This window comes from Numenius arquata, chromosome Z (assembly GCF_964106895.1).
Source record: "Numenius arquata chromosome Z, bNumArq3.hap1.1, whole genome shotgun sequence".
Classification (NCBI taxonomy): Eukaryota; Metazoa; Chordata; class Aves; order Charadriiformes; family Scolopacidae; genus Numenius; species Numenius arquata.
This window is the reverse complement of record NC_133616.1, coordinates 1,029,150-1,053,716: the sequence shown is the minus strand read 5'-3', so window position 1 is coordinate 1,053,716 and position 24,567 is coordinate 1,029,150. Positions and strand designations below refer to the sequence as shown.

At 46.4% G+C, this 24,567-nt stretch overlaps 1 protein-coding gene across 3 annotated transcripts in view; it reads right to left on the bottom strand.

Annotated features, from left to right (window-relative positions):
- LOC141476868 (transcription factor 4-like) overlaps positions 1–24,567 on the bottom strand; it is a 228,083-nt gene that overhangs the window by 95,644 nt on the left and 107,872 nt on the right. For all 3 annotated transcript variants that reach the window (XM_074165727.1, XM_074165729.1, XM_074165728.1), the window contains one exon: positions 20,240–20,304. In XM_074165727.1, the coding sequence (XP_074021828.1) occupies positions 20,240–20,304 (65 nt within the window). The remainder of the gene's footprint in view (positions 1–20,239; positions 20,305–24,567) is intronic.

The following is a 24,567-nucleotide window of genomic DNA, read 5'->3' as shown; positions in this document are numbered from 1 at the left end:
TAACTAAGTCACGCCGCGCACACATCTGAATCATTTCTTGCTTATTTCCTTCTGTGATTTCAATCCTCTGCTTTTAATCAAATTATGAAACTAAATTTCCACTTATCACGTGACCGTGGGGGCATCTGTTCATAATCTGTCCAATTCCTACAAATACTCTTTTCTTTGGCTTTTGGAAATTTGGCAGCTCTCTGCAAAATCTTCTGTGTGTCGTTTACGTCCAGTATTCCTCTCTAATGCCAAGTGTAAATTGCAACCCATTGATGGCAAACACGGAGAAACAATTTCCCTGGGTTTTGCCGAGCGTGTTTTCAAGCTAAGGTACTGTTTTCCTTTTTTTTACTCAACCAACCGTAATTCTTAAAAAGTACTTGCAGAAAAAATTGTGACTTTTAAGAGAACAAAGGAACTTCTCTCCCAGAGATTTAATTTTTCACAGAGATTTATTGTGGGTTTTTTTTCAAGAACGCTCACGTGTATGAAGAGAGGGAAATTTTATTATGTTTATTTTATTTTCTCTATCTGATGGCAAATAACCTTTTGTTTCATTTCTTCTGCCTTCTAGGGCAGCACCCTCAGATAGCTGTGCACAGCGTTCAGCACTTTTGACTTTGACCTTTTCCATTAAAAACTGCTTGCAGGTATTACCAAATAATTTTTCATGTTCAACCAACCCCTGTGCATTAATGTCATCAGTATTAGTTCTCTAGGTGGGTTTTTTTTTTTAATTATTTTTTTTTTTCCTTCACTATCTCTTCCTCTGCATAATTTAAAATTGCTCTTTAAGTTTAAACCTTTCCGGAGTCATTTTTCCCAGTTGTGCTTTTTGAGCCCCGACTATAATATCAGCCCAACAGCAGCGACTTCCAAAGTTCCCTCGCAGCTTTCAGCAGCGTTTCACGGACACAGAAGGCTCTTCAACGTGGCCGAGGTTCAAGCACCCCTTCCCAGCGAGGACATCAGATTTATTCCTCTGCTCCTCTTCCTCCTCTATTTCAGGTGAGCGGGAGGAAAAAAAATCACCCGTAACTTCTTCCCTAATTTTTCCCACGTTTCTTCCTGGTGTTTGCTGGCTTCTCCCCGTCCCTTCGTTCAGCACGAGGCGTGATGACTCACGTTATTATACCGCTGCTTGATTATCACTAAAGGTTAGTTAGCTGTTTGCATTAACGATCCCCATCTTTCACAGTTCCAAGGAACGATTTCACCATCAATTGCACGGGCTTCGCTGCTTCTTTTTTTCCTAAAGCTTTAGTGTAACGAAAATAGTTCATTTCCTGGTAGATGGGAAAAATGGATAAAAAGTGCCTCAACTGAATAAGTAGAAAGCACAAAAATTTCACAGGGAAGAAGGGACTTTCTCCTCCACTAAGGAGTTTTGTAAAATACACTTTTTTCTCAATTTCTGATTTTCTGCTGAACAGTTTACACTTGAATCCTTGGAGCTGGAAATTGCTCCTTTCCTGCACTTCCCGGGAAAATCCCGATGCTTTCCCTGCTGCAAAGCTCAGCAAAACCTGGTGGTATAGATACTTAATATTTGCTGTGTAATATGTATGTAGGGGTGCACAAACACCCAAATACACACATATATATATAAAATCCGGTGTCCCACACAACTCCTGGACTTTTTGGGATGCTAACACCCTCACGGCCCCCGCAGCCCCCGTGCCCCCAGCCCAGCGCCGTTCCCCCGGCAAAGCACCATCCGGCTCCTTTGTGCTCGCTCGCAGGCAGCGATAAGGACACTCTCCCTGCTTTGTTATTAATCTTTCAGAATATAGCTCTCATTTACGCGCTGAAACCGAGCCAGATGATTATAGTGTTTAAAAACACATGCTTAAATACAGGTAATACTCATATAAATACGTCCTGGCGAGGAACAAACAGGAAAAGAGGAAAGTCCTCACCGGTGACTGGGGAAGGGGGATGGGGTGGGGAAGGTGCCATAGCGTTCACCCTCCGAGGGCCTCAAAAAACCCGTAAAACCACCAGAGCTGCTGGGTTTCTCACTGCCCAGAAGGGCTGGCATTTGGGGAGGATGGCTGGGGAAAAGGAGAATGAGTGGTTGGAGGGACTTTGGTCAAAACCGAGTGGTTTAGGGTTAGAAAGTTCTCCCGTGCCCACAAAAAGAGTTGGGTTTGGGTGTTTTAGTGGTTTTAGCCATTTTGCCCCAATACTGTAGTAGCAGCTTCAATATTGGCAGTGGCTGAAGATGCTCGCAGCGGCTCCTGACGAGGATTATCCCCACACCGGTGCCTGCACCCTGATGTGGTTGAGTCACCATCCCTGGATGTGTTTAAGAGCCGTTTAGATGTGGTGTTGGGGGATACGGTGTAGGGGAGAACTTTGTAGAGTAGGGCTGATGGTCGGACTCGATGATCCCAAGGGTCTTTTCCAACCTGAATGATTCTACGGTTCTATCCAAGGATGCTCCAGGGAAACCAGGATTCATCCCACAGCCCCCCGAGATTGCTGTGCATCCCCCCATTTATACCAGCGCTGTGTGGGAAAGGACACCAAGAAGGTGAACCCCATACAAGCCCATTACTGGGAAAATTCACCCCAGAACGGTCTGCAGGCAGTTGAACATCGGGAAAATCCCGAGCCTTGGACCCCGAGAGCGCTCCCACGTCTTTGCAAACCATAATACGGTGTGATAACGTCTGAAACGGAGCGAGCTCAGAGCAACCAGAGTTATTCAGCCTGTACACAAACACGGGGCCGGTCTGGCTCAACGTGAATGTTATCTGAAGCACACGGGGAGCGCCGTTTTCCAGGAGGGAAGATTTGGTACGGAATTAAAGCAGCCCTCAGTTTAGCCCAGGATAAATCCCCTGAAGTCAGCGGGAGCCTCCTGGGTGTTAATGAGGGAAGAATTTGGCCCACGGACAGCAGCTGGATTTTCGGGGATTGCTGAGTATAGCGAAGCTTGCATTGTCTGCGGGATTTTTACAGGGCTGCCACATCGTCAGAGGGTTCGGGTGATCTACAACATCTCTCCCATTTATCACAACATCCCTCCCTACCCATTCCACTCAAAAACGCAAGCTAAATACATGCGGCGAGATGCTCCAGGTATGAAAAAGTGCACAATATCAGAGTATTAACGAATGCTAAAAAAAAGGGCGCCACAAAAACTTACGTAAGGTTGAAGAATAATCAGATAAACCCGGTATTTGTTGAGGTATATATACACACATATATTGGAACTGCTCGCTAAATTACGAAACACATGTCCTGGTATCCCTGTTTTTCACAGTACCTCCCAGTACGCAAATATCTCGTATTTCTACGCAACGCTGAAGTTGAGAACATCTATAAGTGCCCACTTTTTCCAACATCTCCAATCCTATACCATCTGGTAGGTATCAGCATCGCGGTCACTTCTTGGGGGGGGGGAAGACGGATAGGAGACAGTGAGGATTAATGACATGCAGAAACGAATGCGGCACAGACAACGGCATATTTGCACTATTTTTCCCCGAGAAAAATCCTGAAGACTCGCTGGCAAGAGCCGCTTCGCCGGGCTCTGCTTTTTTTCAGTTCAAGTAAGCACTTCAACATGATTCAGTGAGGATGTCCTACCACTACTCGCTTCAAAATGTTCCTCCCTGGCAAATTATTATAAAACCCCTAAAAAAAGACCCGTTACCCTAACGAGTCAATTAGCATCACTCTTCCCTGTGTAAGCATTCGACTACAAACGGCTTACAACAAAAATCCTGGCTCAGGTTGTCTCAGACGGGGTAAAATATCCTGACATGCCTCTGTCTTAAAAAGGTGTTTGGTGGCTGAATTCCCATTTTTAATGATATAATTATTGTTTTCCCTTTGAATGGGAGAACACAGGAAAGGCTTACAGAAGTTCAAATGCATGGGAAACGGCATTTTGCTGAAATTATGTTAGTAATATTTTTAACCAAAGAAAAAGTTACCGTAAAAACATCTGAGAGACCAAAGAAACTTCCTGTCCAAAAAAATAACAAAACCCATGCTAAATACTTTAAGTGCCTCAGAGGATGTTTTTTTTAACTTCTTACTATTCATCAGCCTGGAAGATAAACAGCCTCCCCCCTTTTTGATGGGGAAGCAAGATTTTGTAGGGGAAAAAAAAATAAAAATCATTGTCCTGAGACTAAAAGCCATTTGTGTGTCCTCAAATGATCCGGCATCCCACAAGGCTGATGGGTCGGGTGGCTCTGCGGCACCCAGGTTTGGAAAGGATGCTTAATTAGCTAAAGCTTGCTCATTAACGTGAAGGAGCGTGCGCCTGCTCGGGGGTGAGGAAGGGAGAAGTGAAACCCGGGTCACTCCTTGCAGAGGAAGCGGAGGGAAGAAGTGGGACTCGAAGCTAACGGTAGGCGAGAAATGGAACCCCCCCCCAGCCCTGCCGGCTCCCCCCCAGAGCAACACAAACCCCGGAGAAAGGACTGACAAACTCCCACTCCGGTGAGACAACCGAAAAAATCCGGTTCCTTCCAGAAGATGGGCAATGACCTTCCCAGGACCTAAGAAAACGGATAGAGACGATGCAGAGACACGACGCTGGTGTGTGTCGCCATCACCTTCTCGGGAAAGGACTAGTAAAAAATTAAACTGGAGCAGTTTGAGTATCAAAATCGTGTTTCGTGTTGCAGGAGCCTTATGTTTTCAGTGTTACAAAGTCACATTTATTTTTTACAGAAGCCCGTTATGCAAATACGCCCCAAACCAACTAATGACACTCGTGGTATTTAAAATAGGAACTTTCTTTTTTCCTCTGTTTTGTATTTCCCTCTGCTACTCGCGATCTTTTCCTGCACAGCCAAAGTACCCGCTCTTCAATGGAAAGGGAGATATCCTAAAACATATATGGAGATATGTTCATTTTCAGTATAAAGTCTGCAACGCTCACGTCACCTTGCACTTCAGACAGGACAAAAAATTAGAGTCACCCTACGACAACGACGAAATCGGCAAATTCAGCTGCTATGGGAAATTGGAAAGGGGGAAAAAAAAAAAGCACCTTTTTATGCTGACACGGGAAAATATAACAAGGTGGTGTTTGAGTGCCTCGGAGCGGAGCGTGCCACCCCTGCCCGCTGCCGCGCTGCCAACTGCGCCCCCCCCACCGCAGGGGGGGAAAATCAGCCCTTTTAAGTAAAAATGAAGACTCTTCAATGCAAAGCCAAAGCAGAGGATGCTCCGGACGCATCCGTGCTGCTGCCGGGAGCCAGCTGGCTGCGGGGCATCCCCGGCCACACCAGTATGGTTGCCTGGTCACTGGGAGCAGACTGGGGCTTCCCCACTACAGGTAGATCTATTGCAAATACAGGGATTCTCACGCGTAGAATCACAGAATTCTCCAGGTTGGCAGGGACCTTTCAGATCATCGAGTCCAACCATCAACCCAACACTGACCAAAACCGTCACTAAGCCATGTGCCTCAGCACCACGTCTGCCCGTCTGCTACTACTCACATCTCCTTTCCACAGTCCTTTACTCCAGCTTCACCTCACGGCACCAACACAAGACAGAGCAACGCTTTCAGAGCCAAAAGATGCAGAAAAGATACGGAGCAGAGCTCCACGGGGATGGTACCACCACTCCAGTTTAATACTAGGGACAAAAGTTATCATTAATTGTGTCATTAGTTCATCTGAAAGAAATATATTTAAAAAAAAATAAATCAAGGCCATTTCACTGAATTACTCTCCCGCACAGAGCAAAGTGTCAGAGACACTACTTTGTTCTTGATTTTCCTTAATGTCCGATGGAAGTACGTACAAAATATCTCAGAGTAATTGAATCGATAAAAGAATGAAGCAGAAAAACCCTCAAAGAGCCAGAAGTCACATGGCAAAAAAAAATAAATTGTAAAAGCAGGTAACTTCAGAATAAGATTCTGGTAACTGGAAAACGAAATGACACTGGCACAGCATCGTTGGTCCCCCATATCCAGCAGCAAGAGCCCATGAGGAAGGAGCCTCATCCATCCCTGCTGGGCTACTGAAAAATACGCAGGAAAAGGTGTCTTCCTATCGTACACTTGCAATTCCAAACTGCCTGTGCCGCTCTACACGTGTGCGATCACGTCAGATCTTTCGGTACGGTCTCAGGATGTGCCGTGTGCCCAGAAAATATGACAAGCGGTGGAAGTTTCCATATGTGACTCCAGCAACTCCTGCCCGGGGATGGAGGAGGATGGAGCTGCCGCAGAACTCTGCTGACGGTGCCAGGAGAGCAGAGTGGTGACTTGCACCAACTGCAAACGGAGTTTCTCACAAAGTCTTCCAAAGCTGGGCTGGGAATCAATCATTTCGCAAAGCCTGTCCAAGACTGGTCATCATGGAACGAAACTTCTAAAAATGATTGATTTAAACTGGAAATAAGGATTGGAAAGAAAATAGTAAGGATTAGTGGAAAATTATCACTCTTCCATGCTTAAGGTTTAAAAAAAGGGGAGCAGTGAACCAGGATGTGCTGGAGAACAGTCACTGAAGGCGCATTAGAAGAAGGTGGAGGAGATGTGTTCCCAACGAGACATAGGCAGAGGGCAAGACATGGGCAACTCATCTTGATGATGCAAGATGGCCTCATGAAACCTTCGTCTGAGATTCTTAGAATTTTACTTTTCAGGACCAAGAAGGCAAGTAGGATTTTCAAACTGTGGAAACAACCTATTTGGTATCTTCTCGTTGGCAGGAGACACATTAAAAACCGCGTCGGTGACCTGCAGCAGCCCATCACTCCCTGCCTGGCGCGGGGAAGAGGTGAGAGTGAGAGCCATAAAGCAATGGGCAGCTTCTGGCTAGTTTTCTTTGGAGATGGCTATAATATGCTGGAAACTTAATCGCCAATTTTTTTCATCACATGATGTAATAAAAATAGAAGTCTCTCCAAAAATTGGATTTGTCAGAGGACCTTGTTATCCAACATAGAGGTAAGACTGTATTACAGTGTATGTGAAAAAAGAGACAGAGAAATACCCGAGTGAGTTATATTTCAGTGATACAGTTGTTTTTTATAGGGCTTTATATGCATTTTCCCCCAGACACTTTTGAAAGACAAGGATGTGGGAAATATCCATAATTCTAACTGTAGTACAGGCTGTATCTTCACTATTTAAAAAAAAAAAATAAATATTTTCTCCTGACAGTCAACCAGGATCCATTTTCAAAGAAAGAAAAGAGGTTGTTTTTTTTTTAAAAAAAAAAAAAGACAGACCTATAAACATGCAGACAGATGGCTATATTCTGTCATTAACTTCAAAACCAAATAAAAATATTAACTTCTCCATTGTTGCTAAACATACTGCAGCAAGACCGGGCTGCCTGGCAGAGACGCACCTCAGCTGCTGCGAAGGCAGAAAGAAATACCTGGCTCCTGCGTTATTATTATTTATTATTTGTTAAACACCGACAATGTGTTCGGCACTTTTCAAAGGCAGAGGAAGCCGGGAGCGGGGGGGAGGAGACGCTTTAAAAATGCTGTTCCCGAGCTGAATAAGGCTGAGAAGGCAGGAGAGAGCAGGGTGGCTGCGCGGGGAAGCGCGGGCTGCAGCCCAATGAGCTCCGTGATCCAAAAGGTCCCTCCCAACCCAGATAATTCCAGGATTTCATTCTACGAAATACCCATTGCAGAGGCAGGAGAGGGCTCAAGCCCGGCTCCACCACCTGCCAGGGACACAGAGCCCTCACCCCCCAACACCGGCCACAGGCTGCAGCAAAACACCAGGCAGTTACGGGGGAAAAAAAAGCTATGAAAGGGGAACAGTGAAAATCAAGCAAAACAGGAAAGGGGAAGCGAGAGAGCCCCACCGCAAGGCATCGCTGGGTCCTTTGTCCGTGGCCCCCAGTCTACAGCTGGGGAGCCCTAACGTAGGCACTGCCAATGTGGCTTTGGACTACGGAGGGGTGACTCGGCCAAGCCAGCCCCAGGAGCCACTCGCCACACAAGAAGAGCCGTGCGTGCCCCTGCCAGCCCCACTGGCCACCATCAGCCACCTCTGCCTCCCGCAGGGACCAGGGAACCGGGGGCTCTGGCTGTTCCTCTGCCCTGGGAATGGCTACCCAACACCCAGAGAGCCCTTCAGAACTGGAGAGCCACCTAATGGCCACGGGCAACCCGGGGGGGACTTGGGGACCCAAATCCTGATGCACCCGGAACACACCACACTTGGTTGCCCTACAGAAGTAGAATCATAGACTCACAGAATGGTTTGGGTTGGAAGGGACCTTAAAGACCATCCAGTCCCACCCCCTGCCCTGGGCAGGGACACCTCCCACCAGACCAAGTTGCTCCAAGCCCTGTCCAACCTGGCCTTGAACCCCTCCAGGGATGGGGCAGCCACAGCTTCTCTGGGCAACCTGGGCCAGGCTCTCACCACCCTCACAGCAAAGAAGTTCTTCCCCAGATCTCATCTCCATCTCCCCTCTTTCAGTGTCAAACCCTTCCCCCTCCTCCTCTGGCTCCCCTCCCTGGTCCAGAGTCCCTCCCCATCTCTCCTGTAGGCCCCCTATTTTAATGCTGGCCCCCACTATTTTAGTGCCGAATTAAAACAAGCTGGAAAAGCACCTTCAGATGGGCGCAGACAAGGAATTAGAGAAGAAGTAGGGAGTGCTCCATGACAATTCTACAGCTTGTGCGTCTGAGGTATCAGAGGGTTTGCTTTTTTTAGGCAGGCTGATAGCAGAACTTAGTCATTGTTTTTAATTATTCCATACATAAATAGCTGGTAGGATTCATATCCTCATACATTCCCCGAAATCTCTACTTGTCAAAAGTAATTGCTCCTTTTTTTTTTTTAAGCCAAGAAGCAAAAGGAATAAATCACCCAACAACAGAAGCCTGGCCAGAGTGTCTCCTTCCAAAGAAAAGATGTCCCTGAGGTCAGTGGCGGTGCCCGGCTGGCCCGATGGCAGCAGCCACCGAGGAGGAACACTGCGATACTCACACTCAGCCTTTCAAGTGGGATGTAAACATATTTCTGTTTTTTGGGTTTTTTTTTTTTTTCTCCAGCTATTAACAAGAAGGAAGTTAAAGAGCTTTCTGTGAAAATCAGGTGGCGAGAGCTTACTGGAATGTGAAAGCTCTTAAAAATATACAGATCGTGGGCTTGTGTTTATCTGGACCTTCCCTGGGAGCGTGCAGTAAAGCAGGTGAAGAAATTCCACAGGCACCGCAGGAACGCTCTGCTCTCTACATGTACCGCACTCCTTCGTTAAAGCGCTGGTCTCTCCCGGCATCCACGGACTGCACTACTTACTTCTGTATCTGAATGACCCAAAATATAATTCTTAGCAAACAAAAGAGACGCACTAGAGTTTGAAACTTGGAGCGAGCTGGACAACTTTCAGATTGCTTAAATCCCAACTAGAAATACTGCAAAGAAGTTTGCAGAAATGTCACGACTTGGAGAAACAAATTAATAGCTGCCTTGGAAAGTATAGATCCTGACTACATTGTATGTGTGGTGTGTGTGTTTTGAAAATAGTGATTATTTTAATAATTAGCGTTCTGTATCTATCTGTGCCTGTGAAGGATCCTGTTTCTCCATCTCGAGCTGTGCTGCATGCGAAGTTCCTGCCTGCAGTTGCACGGTAATTAAGTGTGATTAAAGATGCTATTCATTCCCCTGCAAAGCAGCAGGTAACCACATGTCAGAAGGGGGTGGTGGGAGAACGGAGAAACTTCTGGGCAGTAAAAAGGCTGTTGGAAATGGTCTGTTGGAAATGAGCAATGCGACAGCGCACGGCAGACGCGGGTTTGCGGCGACTACGGGAGATCGTCACGTTCGGAAACACGATGGTCACCCTGAAGAAAATAGTATCTAAAGTAACCTCCTTATTTCAGTGTGCACCGGGTGATGCCGAGGCCCCAGTAATGGCCTGGAGGGGACTGAGACAAGCTCTGCTTGGGCACACACCAAAGAGTACCCACCACCGACAGCCAAACCCACTGACACCAAACCCACCAAGGGTATCCCAGAGGAGTCAGAACGGGTGAGAAGCTCTGGAAGACACCTCCTGTGAAAGGGCAACTACTGCTGAAACAGTGGGAGAAACAGAGGGGAGGAACAGAAGATGACTCTTAAAAGACAACTGCTTGCAGAAGACAAGACTATTTTGCCTGAAAGGTGTCAGAAATGAGGTCAATACCGGCACACTGAAGCTTCTTCCCCCATAAATCCATTTCTTGTAGCTATCTTATGCCTATCCCAATCCTTTTTAATACCTAAACATATGACTATGTGCTGTGTACGTGTGTGCACACACTGCAGGCACCTGAGCTCCTCCTCCTCTCTCCATGTTTGCATAAAATTGCCTGTGAAAGCTGGAGATCTGCTGGACCCTCTGGAAGTCAGTGGCCCCAACCACTTGATAACCGAGGCAACGGCACAGCCTGGAATACGGCAATTCCACTTAAGCACAAGAAAACACTTCTCTACTGTGAGGGTGGTCAAACACTGGAAGAAGTTGCCCGGAGAAGCTGTGGAGTCTCCATCCTTAGAGATATTCAAGACCTGTCTGGACATGGCCCTGGGCAGCCAGCTGTAGCTGCTCCTGCTTGAAGCAGCCCTTGGAGGAGGTGACCTCCAGAGATGCCATCCTCAATGGTTCCGTGGATAAAGCTCTAAAGCTTAGAGAGACTATATCCTTGTCCTCACAATCATAGAATCATAAAATCATAGAATGGTTAGAATTGGAAGGGACCTTAAAGATCATTGAGTTCCGAGCCCCCTGCCATGGGCAGGGACACCTCCACTAGAGCATGTTGCTCAAAGCCCCATCCAGGGGCATCCTGACCCCCAACCTGGTCTTTTTATCATCACACTGATAAGAATTTGTGATAGTCAGAAAAGTGATATTTTTCTTCAGAACTTGCTAGAACCGTCACTACCTTGCAGCTGAGCTGGATCATCTAACGAGCCTAGAAGGCTCGTTACCTGAGTGATTGAGAAAGAACACGGCTTATTAATGGAGCCAGGGAAAGGAACGGGTGGGAACATCACCACCAAGACATGAACGTGTCGTCTTTGGAGAAAGCAATGAGTGGTTGATAAATGCCACTGTCTGCACCAGGTATGCAATGAAAATGGTTTCAGCTATTATTCCACTGGACCGTTGTTTTCGCTTTTTAGGGTTTATGCATTTATATTAGCAAAACCTGCCAAACCATACCTTATATGCCATGGAGAGCATCCCCAGCTATCACCCTTGTACGCCCCCGCGCTCTGAGTCAACTCTGAGTCCTGAAAATGGCCAGAATTAGCGAAGGCACAGCCTGCCTTTTTGCTGGAGGTGTTCCATCACACGCCGACCAGACCTGAACTGGTAACGTGGAGCACAGCGAGCCCACAACCCTCCGTGGGACAACTGCGGGTGAGCGTCATTCCCTGTTTTATCGCGTTCACGACAGCACTGAAAGCCAGGGAGCAGCGACTGCGAAGGCAAACCAAGCTCCTATTAGCACTCAACCACAACATAAACCTATTATTGCACATTACAAATCGCGGTGTTATTCTGTTGCCAGGTTATAAGCTCCAGAAAGGTGCCCTTGGAATGCTCACTTCTGACAAAATAGCCCTCAGCTTAACATTTGATCCAAAGGGCTAAGAGAAAAGCACTCCTTTTACCACTAAATTGCAGTGTTGGGTTTTAGCATTTCTTCAATTATGATATGGACAATGAAACCGTGTCTTTCTGGATGCATGAGGAATTCTGCTAAATGAGCCATTCAGGCATCTGAACTTAAGTCTGTTCCTTTAATACATTTGATTAACATGGAAATTTTATCTCTTATGTCATTATTTTAGTGCTGTAACATCAAAAACATTAGTCCACAACGTGCCCACGATCACAGGAGGATAGTTTATGGGCTCTAGGACTAATTTCTGGAGCAGGAACAATGATTCCACCTCCCAAAGCGAGATGCTCGAGCAGAAACGACGATGGAGGTGAATCTTCTCCAAGTATAAATTAGCCCAGAAGTTACCAGGGGGAAATTCTGCTCCTCAGCCCCACTGAACTCAAGGGCACTTCTCCCACCCACCCCAACGGTAGCTGGAATTTTATCCATTCACATTGATCGTTAGTCTTTGGGGCAGGACCATGCACTGATGGAGTCAGGGAAAGCCAAACGCAGAGCTCACCCGCTCCATCTCCTTACCCCACAACACAAGGTCCTACCCACACAAGAGGTTAAAGAATCATAAAATCATATATATATATATATATATAATCATAGGTTAGCATGGCTGGAGCCACTCAGGAGGAATTTTGCACTCTAGGGACAAGGAGCTCTTTCTTTTTGCATTTCCTTTAGCCAAAGGCTATGGGTACGATACAGCGTAATTCTATTTTGCACCGTGTTTCCTACGGAACGCGCAGCTGTGGCTGGTGGGTACATACCGCCCGGCCAAGAAGTCAGAGCGTTCAAATACTTACAAGCAAATAAACAAAGTGCTGGGGCTTTTGTTAAGGGCATGGACACTGCACATGTCATCACAAAAAAAATGGATTAGCAACAGACTTCGTAGGAACCTAAATTCCTGGGTACGTTGGGTGTCTTTTATCACTTTAGTACAGCTTGTGTGTGTTTTTTATAGGGAGGGAGAACGAAGGAGGAATTATTATAGGTAAAGGAATCTTGCCATCAAAATGTGAGGAAACCTAGTTATTTGACTAAGCAAAAAAAATACTAAGTAATTTGTAACAGAAGAATAAAACGAACTGGCTGTGTCTCCAGAGGTCTGCAATATGATCTTCAGAAAAGGTAGCTTGCCAATTTAATTGAGGTAGGAGTTATTTAATTTTTTTATATACAGGTATAGTTTTCAATAAAACTACATATGCCTATAATACCGCAATGGCAGATGTGTCTCGATTATTAGAGGTGGGCTCTGGGGAATATATACAATGGATCTTGAAATCCGTAAGCAGCTGTTGGGAAGGGAGGGGTGGAACATTGCAACACACACACATGTTCCTTAAGTGCAGTAATGTTTTGTTATTTTACTGCAGGTGTATTACAGAGATGAAATTTAATAACTCACTGTATACAATACCAATAAAACGGAAAGATTCTTTGCCCTGACGCTCATGAAGGAAGTACAGATCAGAAGCAGCTCAGAGCGCGGCGGCTCCGTGCGGACGCCCCTCCTCGGCTCACACCTTCCCCGGCCGCCGCGGAACCCTCCGTTCGATTCCTTACTGGGAGAAGGGGGGCAGGTCATAAAAACAGGGGAAAAAAAAAAGGAAAGCAAACCCCTAAAGTGCTCCGCAAGGTAGAGGAGAAGGTGGCGTTGATCGAATTCAAGAAAGCCAAGGGCTTTTTCCTAGTGAGGTCTCCGAGATGGAGGGAACCCCTGTGCGATGCCACCGCAGTTATTTTTGTAATAGTTATTCTTTAGCGGCTTAAATCAGAAGCCTGATTTCAGAATATGCATTAGGCTCAATCTCATGCTGAATGAGGCACTGAAGAAGGACCTTTTAAAAGGTTCAGATAAAAAGATAATCCCTCCTGCTTTTTTTTTTTTTTTTCCCCTTTCTGTCTTTGCTGGACTCCTCTCCATGTAACTAGAGATGCTCCAACAATTCAGTAATTCACAGCAGAAAAAGGAAGTCCCAGCACTTCAGGAAGAAAAAAGAAAATGGGCAACAGCTATTTCTGTCCGTTCCCATCTCAGCGTGAGAAGAGCAGCGTTTCGGGAGGATTTCCAGCCTTGCTGGACACACCGACGGCGGGGAAGGGGAGCTGGGCTCGGTTAATCCACACGCACTCGCTGCACAACCCGCCCGAGTCTTTCATTTCCATTATGCTCATTTTAAAGTTTTCCAGCAATATTTTTATTGCTGGAAAATATTTCTATATTTTCTATACAAAACCTCTGTCAAAGGTATGTCATATCCCCCCCCTCCACTAGGGTCACTGAGCCACAAACATGCAAAAATTAAAATTAAATTTTTTTTTTAATTAACAATTAAAATGAAAATCCAAGGCTTTCTTTGGGAAACGTTCGGAGTGCCATTGTCGGTGGGGGACAGCAAGGGATGGGACAGGAGGGAAGTGGCCACGTGGCCACCGGCTCAAGGAGCAAAACTCAATGACATCCCCCCTCATGACCCCGAGAGGATAAAACGCCACACACATCTAGTAAGAAAACCTTCAGGGAAAGCACCTTGGCTGTCCCAGCTGAACAGAGAGCGGGACACAAGCCCCACCGTGTGCCAAAGGCTCCTCTCACCCATCAGAGAGGGACAGGGGAGGGAAAGGAGAGAGGACCCACCGCCACCACGCGGGAGGAAGGACGTCAGGAAAGAGCGGGTCGTGTCTGTAAAGAGACGTCCAACAAATATTTGGAGTCGGATCCGATGGGAGAGGATGCAGGAAAACATCAGCAGCTCCAAGAAGGCTGAACTCTGGCTGGATCTGCATGAACTTTTGATTGAGTTTCTAGAAAGCTCTGCCAGAACTGGCACTGTCACTCGCCACGGCAGCCACCCGTGCCCTTCATCACCAGCCTCTGGGCAACCCGCGGCACCACTTCCAGAGGGACGGGGCGGGGGGCTCGGGGTGAGAGACGGGAGCAGAGGAAAGCAAGGAGGAAGGGAGGGATCGGAGAAGAATACTGAAAGGGAGACAGAGGAGAGGCAACTTAAAGGACAGACGTCGCGTCACGGTGCAGGGATGCTGCAGAAACCCTGTCCTGTCAGTCCCACCCCTCTGACCTCTCAGCATCTTGGAGCCTGATCCTTTCTGATCTGGATTCCAGGAATAAATCACTGCTGATACGGTCCCTCAGGAAACCCTGGAGAGCCCCGGGGCTGCTGCAGGTTTGGGGAGAACTGCCCTGGGATGCTGATGGCTTTGGAAATGCACCAACGAGCCGTTCTGTTGCAGCCTCAACTGAAGCCGCAATAAAACCCAAGTTAAACATCATCCCGGGGGACGGCCCTTCTCTGTATCGTGGTATCCCCGATCAAGCTGAAGGCTAGCAGGTATGACCTCAATCTGGATGAAGTTTGTAATATTTTGGTAGCAGTTGTGTTTTATTTGTATGTATATAAAAAAAAAAGCTGGCTGAGCTTGTACAACTGCACTAGTTTTTACCTTAACACCTCATTCCAGAGTCAGCCTTTAACAGCGGGACGGTTCCAACTGGCCTCCCCGAGCAGTTCTTGAACATCAAGTAAATGAGTACATCCAAAGCCAACATTGAGGCTCACTTTCTAAAAGACTTAGTAGTAAAAACAAGTCATCTTAGGATTTGGGGATTGTGCTTTAAGTTAAAACACCTTAAAAGCTAAGTATCTGTTACTACGCATTTGCCAAAAAGGCATAATCCAAATTTTCAAAGGACTGCCTAATTTATTCCCACATACAATCTCCTGCGTTGCCTTGGAAATCTAGGGTGTACGTTTTCTGGCCATCGAGCTCATGTTATAGTTCTCTTTATTCATCGCTTTTTTGAATTAACCATTGCTCAGAAAATCCCAATAGACTCTGGATCACTCCAAGTCGGTCTCATCGACTATTAACCCATCAGCGGAGCCACATCACCGTACCGTGGGTCGAATAATAGCATTTTGTGTAGCCAGATCCTCTTGCACGGAGGAATCTCAGTGTGTTATACACACTCTATAATATATATATAGTGCTGATTTACAGGGAGCTCTTTGGATAAAGAAGCAGATGCACTGCTCTTCATTATCAGAGCCTTACTGACAACCCGAGTGCCCAGCCAATGATACAGACTAATACAGGGAATCACAATAAAGTTAGAGAAATCAAGTAGGTAACCCTTTTTTTTCTAATACTACTGCCTTGCTAATCCCCCCCCCCCCCCCAAACCAGCACGATATAAAAAACAATTGATCTTTGGGGAAATGGTAAGTAGCACAGAATTAAGACAACATGCAAAATCCTGACTTCACTGAATGAAATGAGCTTTTTGTCATTAACTTCAACGAAGCCAGTGTTTCAAAAGTGTCTTGACAACAACTTGGGTACATGTTTCTTAGATGACTTCTCTCTAATGGAATTAAATAGTTCCCCAGACAAGTTTTCTTCCATTCCCACTGTAATCAGTGTTGTATTTGCTATGGTTTTCAGTGAGAGCCCAATTGGGCCCTAGGCTCAGAAATAAAAATCATCTCGAAGTAAATGGGTTGCTGCGTATCTGACCTCTTCTCTCATTGGTGTGAAGGCAGCGCGGGGATGAAACCTCCCATCGCTCCCGCTATTTGTGCAAAAAGAGCTTGTTGGGTTTTTTCCTACCAGAAGATTAATAGGTAGCAAGTTCAATATCGTTAGGTATTTAGTTTTCCTTAATTGTTCCAGGAACTCATCTACAGAGAGCAATGCATCACATCTGGAGGTAGCAATTTACCTTTCAGAAATCAACAAAATCTGCACGTTCCTCCGGGGTTTAGGAAAAAGGAGCTCACGCAGCTCCTGCCGCTGCTCCGGTCCCTCGGATAACCCGAGGCTTCGGGGGGATTCTCAATGAGCCGCAATATCACCACCAATATTTCCTTCGGAATTCACCGAGTTCTCTTCAATATCTCGTGTCTAGATAAGCTCATCTTTCTCAATACGTGCGAAAGCACATCCCAGAAATCTCGCAATAGGCTTGTAGCTTTTAATTTTCTTTTAAGCCCGAAGGTTCATACTTGTTAATAATTTGGTGGATCCTGATAGTTCTGCAGCCTGGAGAACAGACAACAGATGGTCCGGCCTCGGCATTAAGCATTATTCCTTCTGTACCTTTCAGGAATTCGAGAGATTCTTATTTTAGAAATATTTTTTCTCCTTCCTGGCTGGGCACCGGTCATCTGCTTCATCCATTTTTCCACTCCGCTTCAAGAAAGTGGATGCGAACTGCAGAACGGAAGACTCTATTCCATGGATTGGAATTTTTATTCTTTGCACTTTGATTGTAGCATCTTCCTAATATTCCTCAAATCTTCATGAATGAAACTGCGGAAAGCGAGAGTGGGAAGGTGGGGTTTCCTCCATCAGCTCTTCATCGGCCCCACACAGCCACAGGGCACCGCCATGAAGAGAAAATCAAGGATCCATCCCGAGAGATGACCATGTCTGCACCAACTCAATTCTGAGGCAACTCCAGAATTGGTCCACCGGAATGTAAAAAAAATAATTATTTAATGCTATCATTCAGGGGAAAAAATGCATTTACTCTCATATTACAACCCCAGCCATCGGCTTGTTTACTGGAATAAATGTTGGGCTTTTCCTGGTATGTTGACAGACCGCATTCCCCGGCACAGGGATGCTCAGCGTCTCCCCCCTTTGCACTGCCCATCGGGGCTTAATCCTCTTTTTCACGCGCTATGCAGGAGCTCGCCCAAAGGCAGGAGCTGGTTAGCACTTCCAGGTTTGTCCTCTCCTGCGTTCTGGACCAGGAGAGAAGTTCTGGCGAGCGGGAGCGGCGCGTGGACTTCTGCTGCAGGTGGTCGGTGCTGCATGAAAAGAGGAGGCGGAAACGGCGCTGCCCGTTCCTGCAGGCGACCGTCCTTGTTACGGCAATTACCCGGCAGGTCCCCGCGGGGGGGTTCAGCTGTTTGCTGATCTGTCACTTGGCCGGGAGAGGCCAGGCCAGGCGGTGGCACGGGGCTCCCTCCTGCCGTCCCCACGGGATTGATCTCCCCCTCCGGCTCCCAGTGCCACGGGATGGCTCTGATGCTGCAGAACCATCACACCCAGTCATTCCCCTGTCGTTTCACACTGGAGTATCTGGAACCGGGTCACCCTCCACAACCACTGAGAGGCTCTAAAAAATGCCACCTCCCTTTGCCTGAGACATAAACCTGAGGATGCTTAAGAAAAAACGATCTGTTTATTGCAAATTGTCCTCTGAAGCCTACATCTCCACCTCTGTCCTTAGAAACTAAGGTCAACTTTTTACCCCCAAATTCAAGAAAATACAGGTGTGCCCTGCAGATATCCCCAGATACGGGTGTGCACAGAGGCCACAGCACAAGTTGTGTTAAGGCATATATAGACCACTTATATATATATCCACTTATTTAGGTGTGATGCTATTTTGAACTCGGAAACAATTTCTAACTCCCTCGCAGCATCACGAGATCATCCCATCGCAGTAAGACTGAAAGAAAAACTAAAAGCAAAAACGCAGCCAAGAAAAGGTTCGTTTCCAGATGAGATGCGAAAGCGCAGCAGACCCAAGAGAGTGGCAGAGCGGGGTCTCCGAGAGGCTGGAGCTGCAGAGGGGACGGGTGTCACCCTTGGACGGGTGCTACTACACGCAGGGGACAATAGCGCTGGGGACAGAAACACGTCCTGCTGCCTCCTAATAGTAGCACGCAAGGATATTAAAGCACAGCTAGAAATGGCTCCTGAAATTAATGAAGGGCTCTTTTAGAGCAGGTGAGGGCAGGTTACACGTGTGAGCATCTGCATGTATCTGTGCTGGTTACGGCAAGAGAAACCAGTAAGTCACTTACTGACCCACTAAGGAGTCGGGTATGGGAAGGTTCAGCGTGTCACTGGGTTGACCTTCAAGGCCTGGTCCGTAAACCTTCACCAGTGAGCAGCTCTGCATCCTTCCAGTTTGTTCCACATCAAATTAAACGTGTAGCTGTGCTTTAAGCAGGGCACGGTGACAGTCCCCTGTCACCTCTCTCAGTCCCGGAAACCTCATGCAGGAAACATCCCCAAAACTCAAACAATGCAGACGGTGACCGGCAAACACAGGGGCCTCTCGGGCAAACCTCACCTCCCTCTGGGCTCCAGACAGACCCCCTAGCAGAGGGGGCAAAGTGGCCAGCCAAGGGGCGCTATGGCCACCTGTCTGGGGAAGATGCCACCATCATCCATGGCCAACTGTGTGGAGAAGACGCCACCACCAGCTGCCCAACCCTGCCTTCAGCGCCCAACCAGACCCGTAGGAAGCCCAGTCCATGGGAGCCCGACCATCCACGAGAGCCCATCTGTCCGTGCATCCACAGGAGCCGCCCCGGCACGGGGGCCGGATGCATCCCAGAGGGAAGGGGCACGTGGCAACAGCTGGCCAAGAGCACAGCCCCGGCCTCCAGGCACCACCCACGGCACACACCAACAGAAATTGCTGTTTAATTGCTCAAATAGCTTCATTTTAGTACAGTAAACATTTAAAAACACAAATCAACAACACAAGAATAGCCTGTTTCCCCTCATTATTAAAGAACACGGACATACGAAAGGAAAGAAGGGATCAAGTATTTCCCTTTCCTATAGGGAAATAATATGCATTTTGGCTAGTTTTTTGATGTGTGGTTTTTTTTTCCTGGCAGATTTGAACAGCATAAAGCTTTGAATATTAAGAAGGCTATTAAATTCTTTCAATAGTTTTCCAAAGTGGGAAGCTACTGCTCTTAGAAAAAGGAAAGGGAGCCCAACACTCTTCAAGAACAAAATGAATTTAAACCCGCGATTAATATTGCTACTGAAATTAAAAAGAAAGTGTCTTTTTAAAAAAAAAAATCAATTGTCTCGAAACAAAGCACGGACTTTTGGCTAGTGATAGTATTTTTAGAACTCAGACTTTCTCTGGAGACTTAAAAGTATGCAAATGCAAAGTGCAGAGAGGCACACGCACACACATGCTATACCTTTGTATTACATTGGCATTTTATTATTTAATTAAACTACTCTTATTTTTCTAGCTCACGCATGCTTCCCTTGAGACGGCTTTGCTGTTAGCCTGCTGGCCTTGACTTCCAGCCAAAAACAATTCAGAAACAAAAAGGGACAACAAATCATATTTTCACAGACATTTTTATCCCTCAATACAACCTTGTTTTCACACAACATCATACAGATTCTATGAAAACTATAATTTATTGCGGTAGCCATCCAACGCTGGGGGCTGACGGGAGCTCTGCCGTGTGTTGCCACCGGCGCGATTCCCCACGTCGTGCCGCGGGGCAGGACTCGCCGCGCTGAACAGGGTGCCGTTGTGGCAAAGGACGAGAATCAATAGCTCCGACTCGGGCGGTATTAGGTCAACCCAAGCACTCCGAGCCTCCAGTAACCGTATCCCGGCTAAAAAAGCCCAGGCGGGAGCTTTAAAACCTACGTTTGCAAATAAACCCCCCTTTCTGAGCAACGCCCATCTGCAGCCATCGCCGTTGATGATGGAGCCCATCCCCGAGATGTACAACCTCAACAAGCAAAGCTCGTTTGTCAGAGTATTTATCACACCCCCTCCACCGGGCAGACTTTCACTTACCTGGTGGCAACCCTGTAAATTGGAATCTCTTCCATACGACGAGTATGAACCCCTTTCTGTTTTACCTGTTAAGAAAAAAAAAAATAAAAATAAATAGATGTATAACAGCTATAAAGAGATACACATAGCTTCTCCAAGCACTTTAGATGATGTTCACCACATTTTCCTAAGGCTGTTTACCTATGTAGAATAGGCACTGCTGACTGCACAACACGTGTAGGCAACAGAAAGGGATTAACGCTTTTTTCATGCTGAGGATGGCGATGGGAAATAAACTTCCTCATCTCGGCTGCGCTGCTCCACACGCTTCCTGGACCCGGGATTTAAGGGGCTTCCACCTGTGAGCAGATCTCCTCCGTGCCTACCCTTGGGCTCGAGGGCTGTGCATCCACCCTGGGACCCTACATGTCCCTCACTCTGTGTCCCTCATCCTACATATTCATCACCCTATGTGTTCCTCACCCCACGTGTCCTTCACCCTACTTGTCCCTCATCCTACATATTCATCACCCTACGTGTTCCTCACCCTGCGTGTCCTTCACCCTACTTGTCCCTCATCCCCTCACCAGCCAGCTTCGCCCCAGAGCTGCTGGGGACATGGTTCCCCTCTCTCCTTTCCAGGAGCCAGCTCGCCGACGATCAAGGTGATGATGGAATTTACACCTGGAAAGGAGACACGGACTAGGAGTTGGCCATTCGCTACCAACCCTGGGGCTGCGGGGACTTAAATGGAGGCCCAACGGCTGCCGAGACTCTGCCAGCCCTAAACACCCTTTTTTTTTTTTTTTTCTTCTTTTTTTTTCCCGGGAAGCCTTTAAGACTCAGATCTAGCAGCCCGACTTGCAGTACCGGTTAGGGTTACGCCATATTTACAAAGGAAAAGAAAGGTTCTTTCAGGTCTGAATGGCCAGACTCGAGCGAAATCAAGACGGGAAGAGGTGGTTTCTGCAAAGCATTAAGTCATGGCTGAGCAGCACCGCACCACGTGCTCCGGAGACAAAGAGCAGTCAAGAGGGCTGATACAAAACATATTGACACTAAAAGACCACCCTTATGGTGAGGATAATCACTGGGGGGGGGGGGGAGGAGGTATTATCTAACAAAACATCCAAGAACACAGTAAAAATCACTCGTAAAATTAAAGTTTTTACGATAGGCTGGGGCATAAAACCCAGAGCACACAGTACCAGTTACCGGGGACCAGATGCTCGCTTTATCTCTGCGTGCGGCTCCCAGCGGCGCCGGGGACACCTCTGCACCTACGAGCCAGGTCCGTGGGGCTGCCAACCCCCCCCACACCAAAACTAAAGCCGCCGTGCCAGAACACCTACCAAAGCCCTTAAAAACCATCCTTTAACCGCCTTTGGAAATATCCCACTATAATAAGGACAATATCCACCCACCCGGCAAAGGCCAGGGGTGGGGGTCCCTGGCACCGCTGCCGCTCGGTCTTCCCAACGCCATCCGAATCTCATAAAGGGACCCAGGGTGAGGCACATTGTTAGACAAAGGATGACGGAGTTAATTTTAATCATTCCCCAAATAGCGTGGCCACACTCTGACTCCTTTCCTTTAATGTACGGCTACCGGGTTTGAGAGCCCTTTAGAGGAATTATTGATAAAGTTTGACTATCGCCAGCGGTTTGGAATAAAAAAATCATCTTTCTCCTCATCATAATTTAAGACTCTAGAGCTTGCTTTTGTTTCTCGATTGGTTTTTTTTTCTGTTGTTTTCCACATAAAGTAGTTACTTGTACACGGGAACCTCCAAAATTTATTTGCAATTCATAGGACATTTGCACATGTAATAACTTTTGAAAGCACTTGTATGTGGTTATACAAAAATGATGGATCACCCACTCCATAGCCCCCCTCAGGTTCCGGAGCACTGGAAGCCTTGGCAGAAATAACTCAAGATTGAAATGACAATGAAATTTTAATCGTGAATCCCCGAGCCCAACGCCGAGGTCTGAAAACAAAATGTCTTGCTGGCGCGCCTGGAGTTCCCTGTGCTACTTCCCATCACCCCAAGAGGGCCAGAAAGTCGATGCAAATAACGAGCGGGGAGGATTGGAGGGGAGGGGGGACACACACACACACACAAAAAAAAAATCCCAACCAGAAAAATAGGGTGGAGGGGAACCAAGTAGAAGCAGCGAGACAAGGTACTTTGAACACGCTTCTCGGCGGGTATCAGCAATCTTCTTTTCTATCGTATCAGACACAGGCAGCCTCATCTTAATTTCAGTTGTTAAAAAATATTTATCCAGATACAAAAATAAACCCGCTGCAAATTACAAGTTGTCAGGGTTAAAATCTACTTCTATTTGTGTGGGGGAGGATAAGAGAACAGCATAGACATGAATCATTCTCAGTAATTTGAGTGTTTCCATGACATCAATGGGCACTCGTCCAGGACTCTGTCGAAGTCTGTGAGGTACCAAAGCGGCACAGCAGCCAGCAGGAGATTGACTTTTTTTTTTTTTTTCTAATTTTTTTTTTTTTTTTAGGATTATGCTCCTTGTAAAGATTTCATCTATAGCATCCACTTTTTACCACCAAACAGATAGCTTTTGGAGATCAGGAGTGAACACGTTTCATTCGGAGAGTGTAAGCCTTTAACTTTATTCCATTTGTTGTTGTTGTTCCCACAGCCGGCTAGAAATCTGCCTCCTCCATTAAGGACAAATAACCCAAATTTATGAAAAAGTCAAGAAACCGTTAAAAAGATATACATACGTAGATTTTCCCTACCAACTGCAATTATGAAATTATCATACTTTTTTGTAATGACACTTCATTTTGGGAGGAAGGGGGGGCAATATCTTTTGTATAAACTGTCCATTTAAAATTAGCTACAGTCTTGATGTCGATTTTCTGCTTAAAATTCACTGGCACATTTGTTTCAGATAATAAAATTTGCAAGAGTGCTGATAATATGCAAGAGTAGGCTCTTTAAGCAACTATTTGTGCTCACAAATACAAAAGCTTCTCCTGAATTTCCACGTATACTGTACATTATGCATCATTTTCAGTCACTTGAGCACCCCAGCCTCTACTCTGCCTTTTCCAAGGTTTGCAACAGCTAAAGATTCTCTCTCCCTTTTTTTTTTTTTTTTTTTTTTAAATGTTTTAAAAAAGAGAGAGCGTCTACAGCGATGTAGACACCCGACGCATTCACTGCGGAATTTTCGAGACAACCCTCTAGTACTAGAATGCGGCAGCCGCTGCGGATATTTTTTGGCACAAAGACAATGGTGGCAGTGCCAAGCCCCATGGCTAAAACTACTCAAAAGAGGCATAAGGGTAGCATTAATCGTTCAAGTCTTTTACTGCATGGAGTACTGTTGTCCATATTTTAAAACCTAAAAGTACCCGTTAGTAATATTTGTTGTAAGCCAGGAAAAAAAAAAATAGGGGGGAAAAAAAAAAAAGGAGAGCCTGAAATAGAGACGAATAACAAATCTTGTCAGACATCTGATTAATTTTTTTCTACCTAGAGGACCCAAATGCTGAAATGTGCCATTTGTTCCCAGCTCTCTGAACACGCAAGGCGATCTATACCCTTCCCTGGCTTTATGATCTGACAATTGAAACAAAGCTCCATGGAAGAAGTTGACCTACAAAGGCCGGTGAATAACTTTCGAGTACCCACTTGCTCTTTAGGTAAGGCAGAAAAAGCATCTCCATTCTCATCGGAGGCAAGAACTTAGCCTGTGTGTAAATATATATTTTTTTTTCAATTAATCGACACAATGCATGCCAATCAAAGGAGAGACAAAGAAAGAACTACACGCAGCTCCTGTTTTCTGACAAACACTGAAGCTCAAGTCTCTGCTCCCTAAATACCTCCAGAAAAAAATCCTGCTTATCTTCACTAAACTAAACCCATTGCTTCAGAAACATTCCCTTCGCGTTTTTGTTTAGCTGCAGCAAAGCAAAGCAGCGTAGGATTGCCGATCAATCAATAAAGAAGCCACTTGCCTTTCCATGGTGTACTTTGAAAAATTAATCAAATTAAGTAGAAAATTTAAGCAACTTCCAAAGCACAAACGCAAGTCATCTGATTCCCCGGCTCCCTTTCCCCCTGCCCTGGGAGATAGGGCACCTTGGCTTCTTCCTGGGAGGCAGAACGAGAGCCACGAGGCAACTCTTCCCATCTGCAGAGAAAAGGAAGCGAAGCTATTTCTATAAACGACTCCAATTCAACGTTTACGTTCATGTCGCGTTTGACGTTTTTTTTTTTTGTTGAGAGATGAGTTCGACCAGAATATTCTAATTCAGGTTTCCGCTGCCCTACATTTGGGGTTAGTTCTTGGTTAGACCGA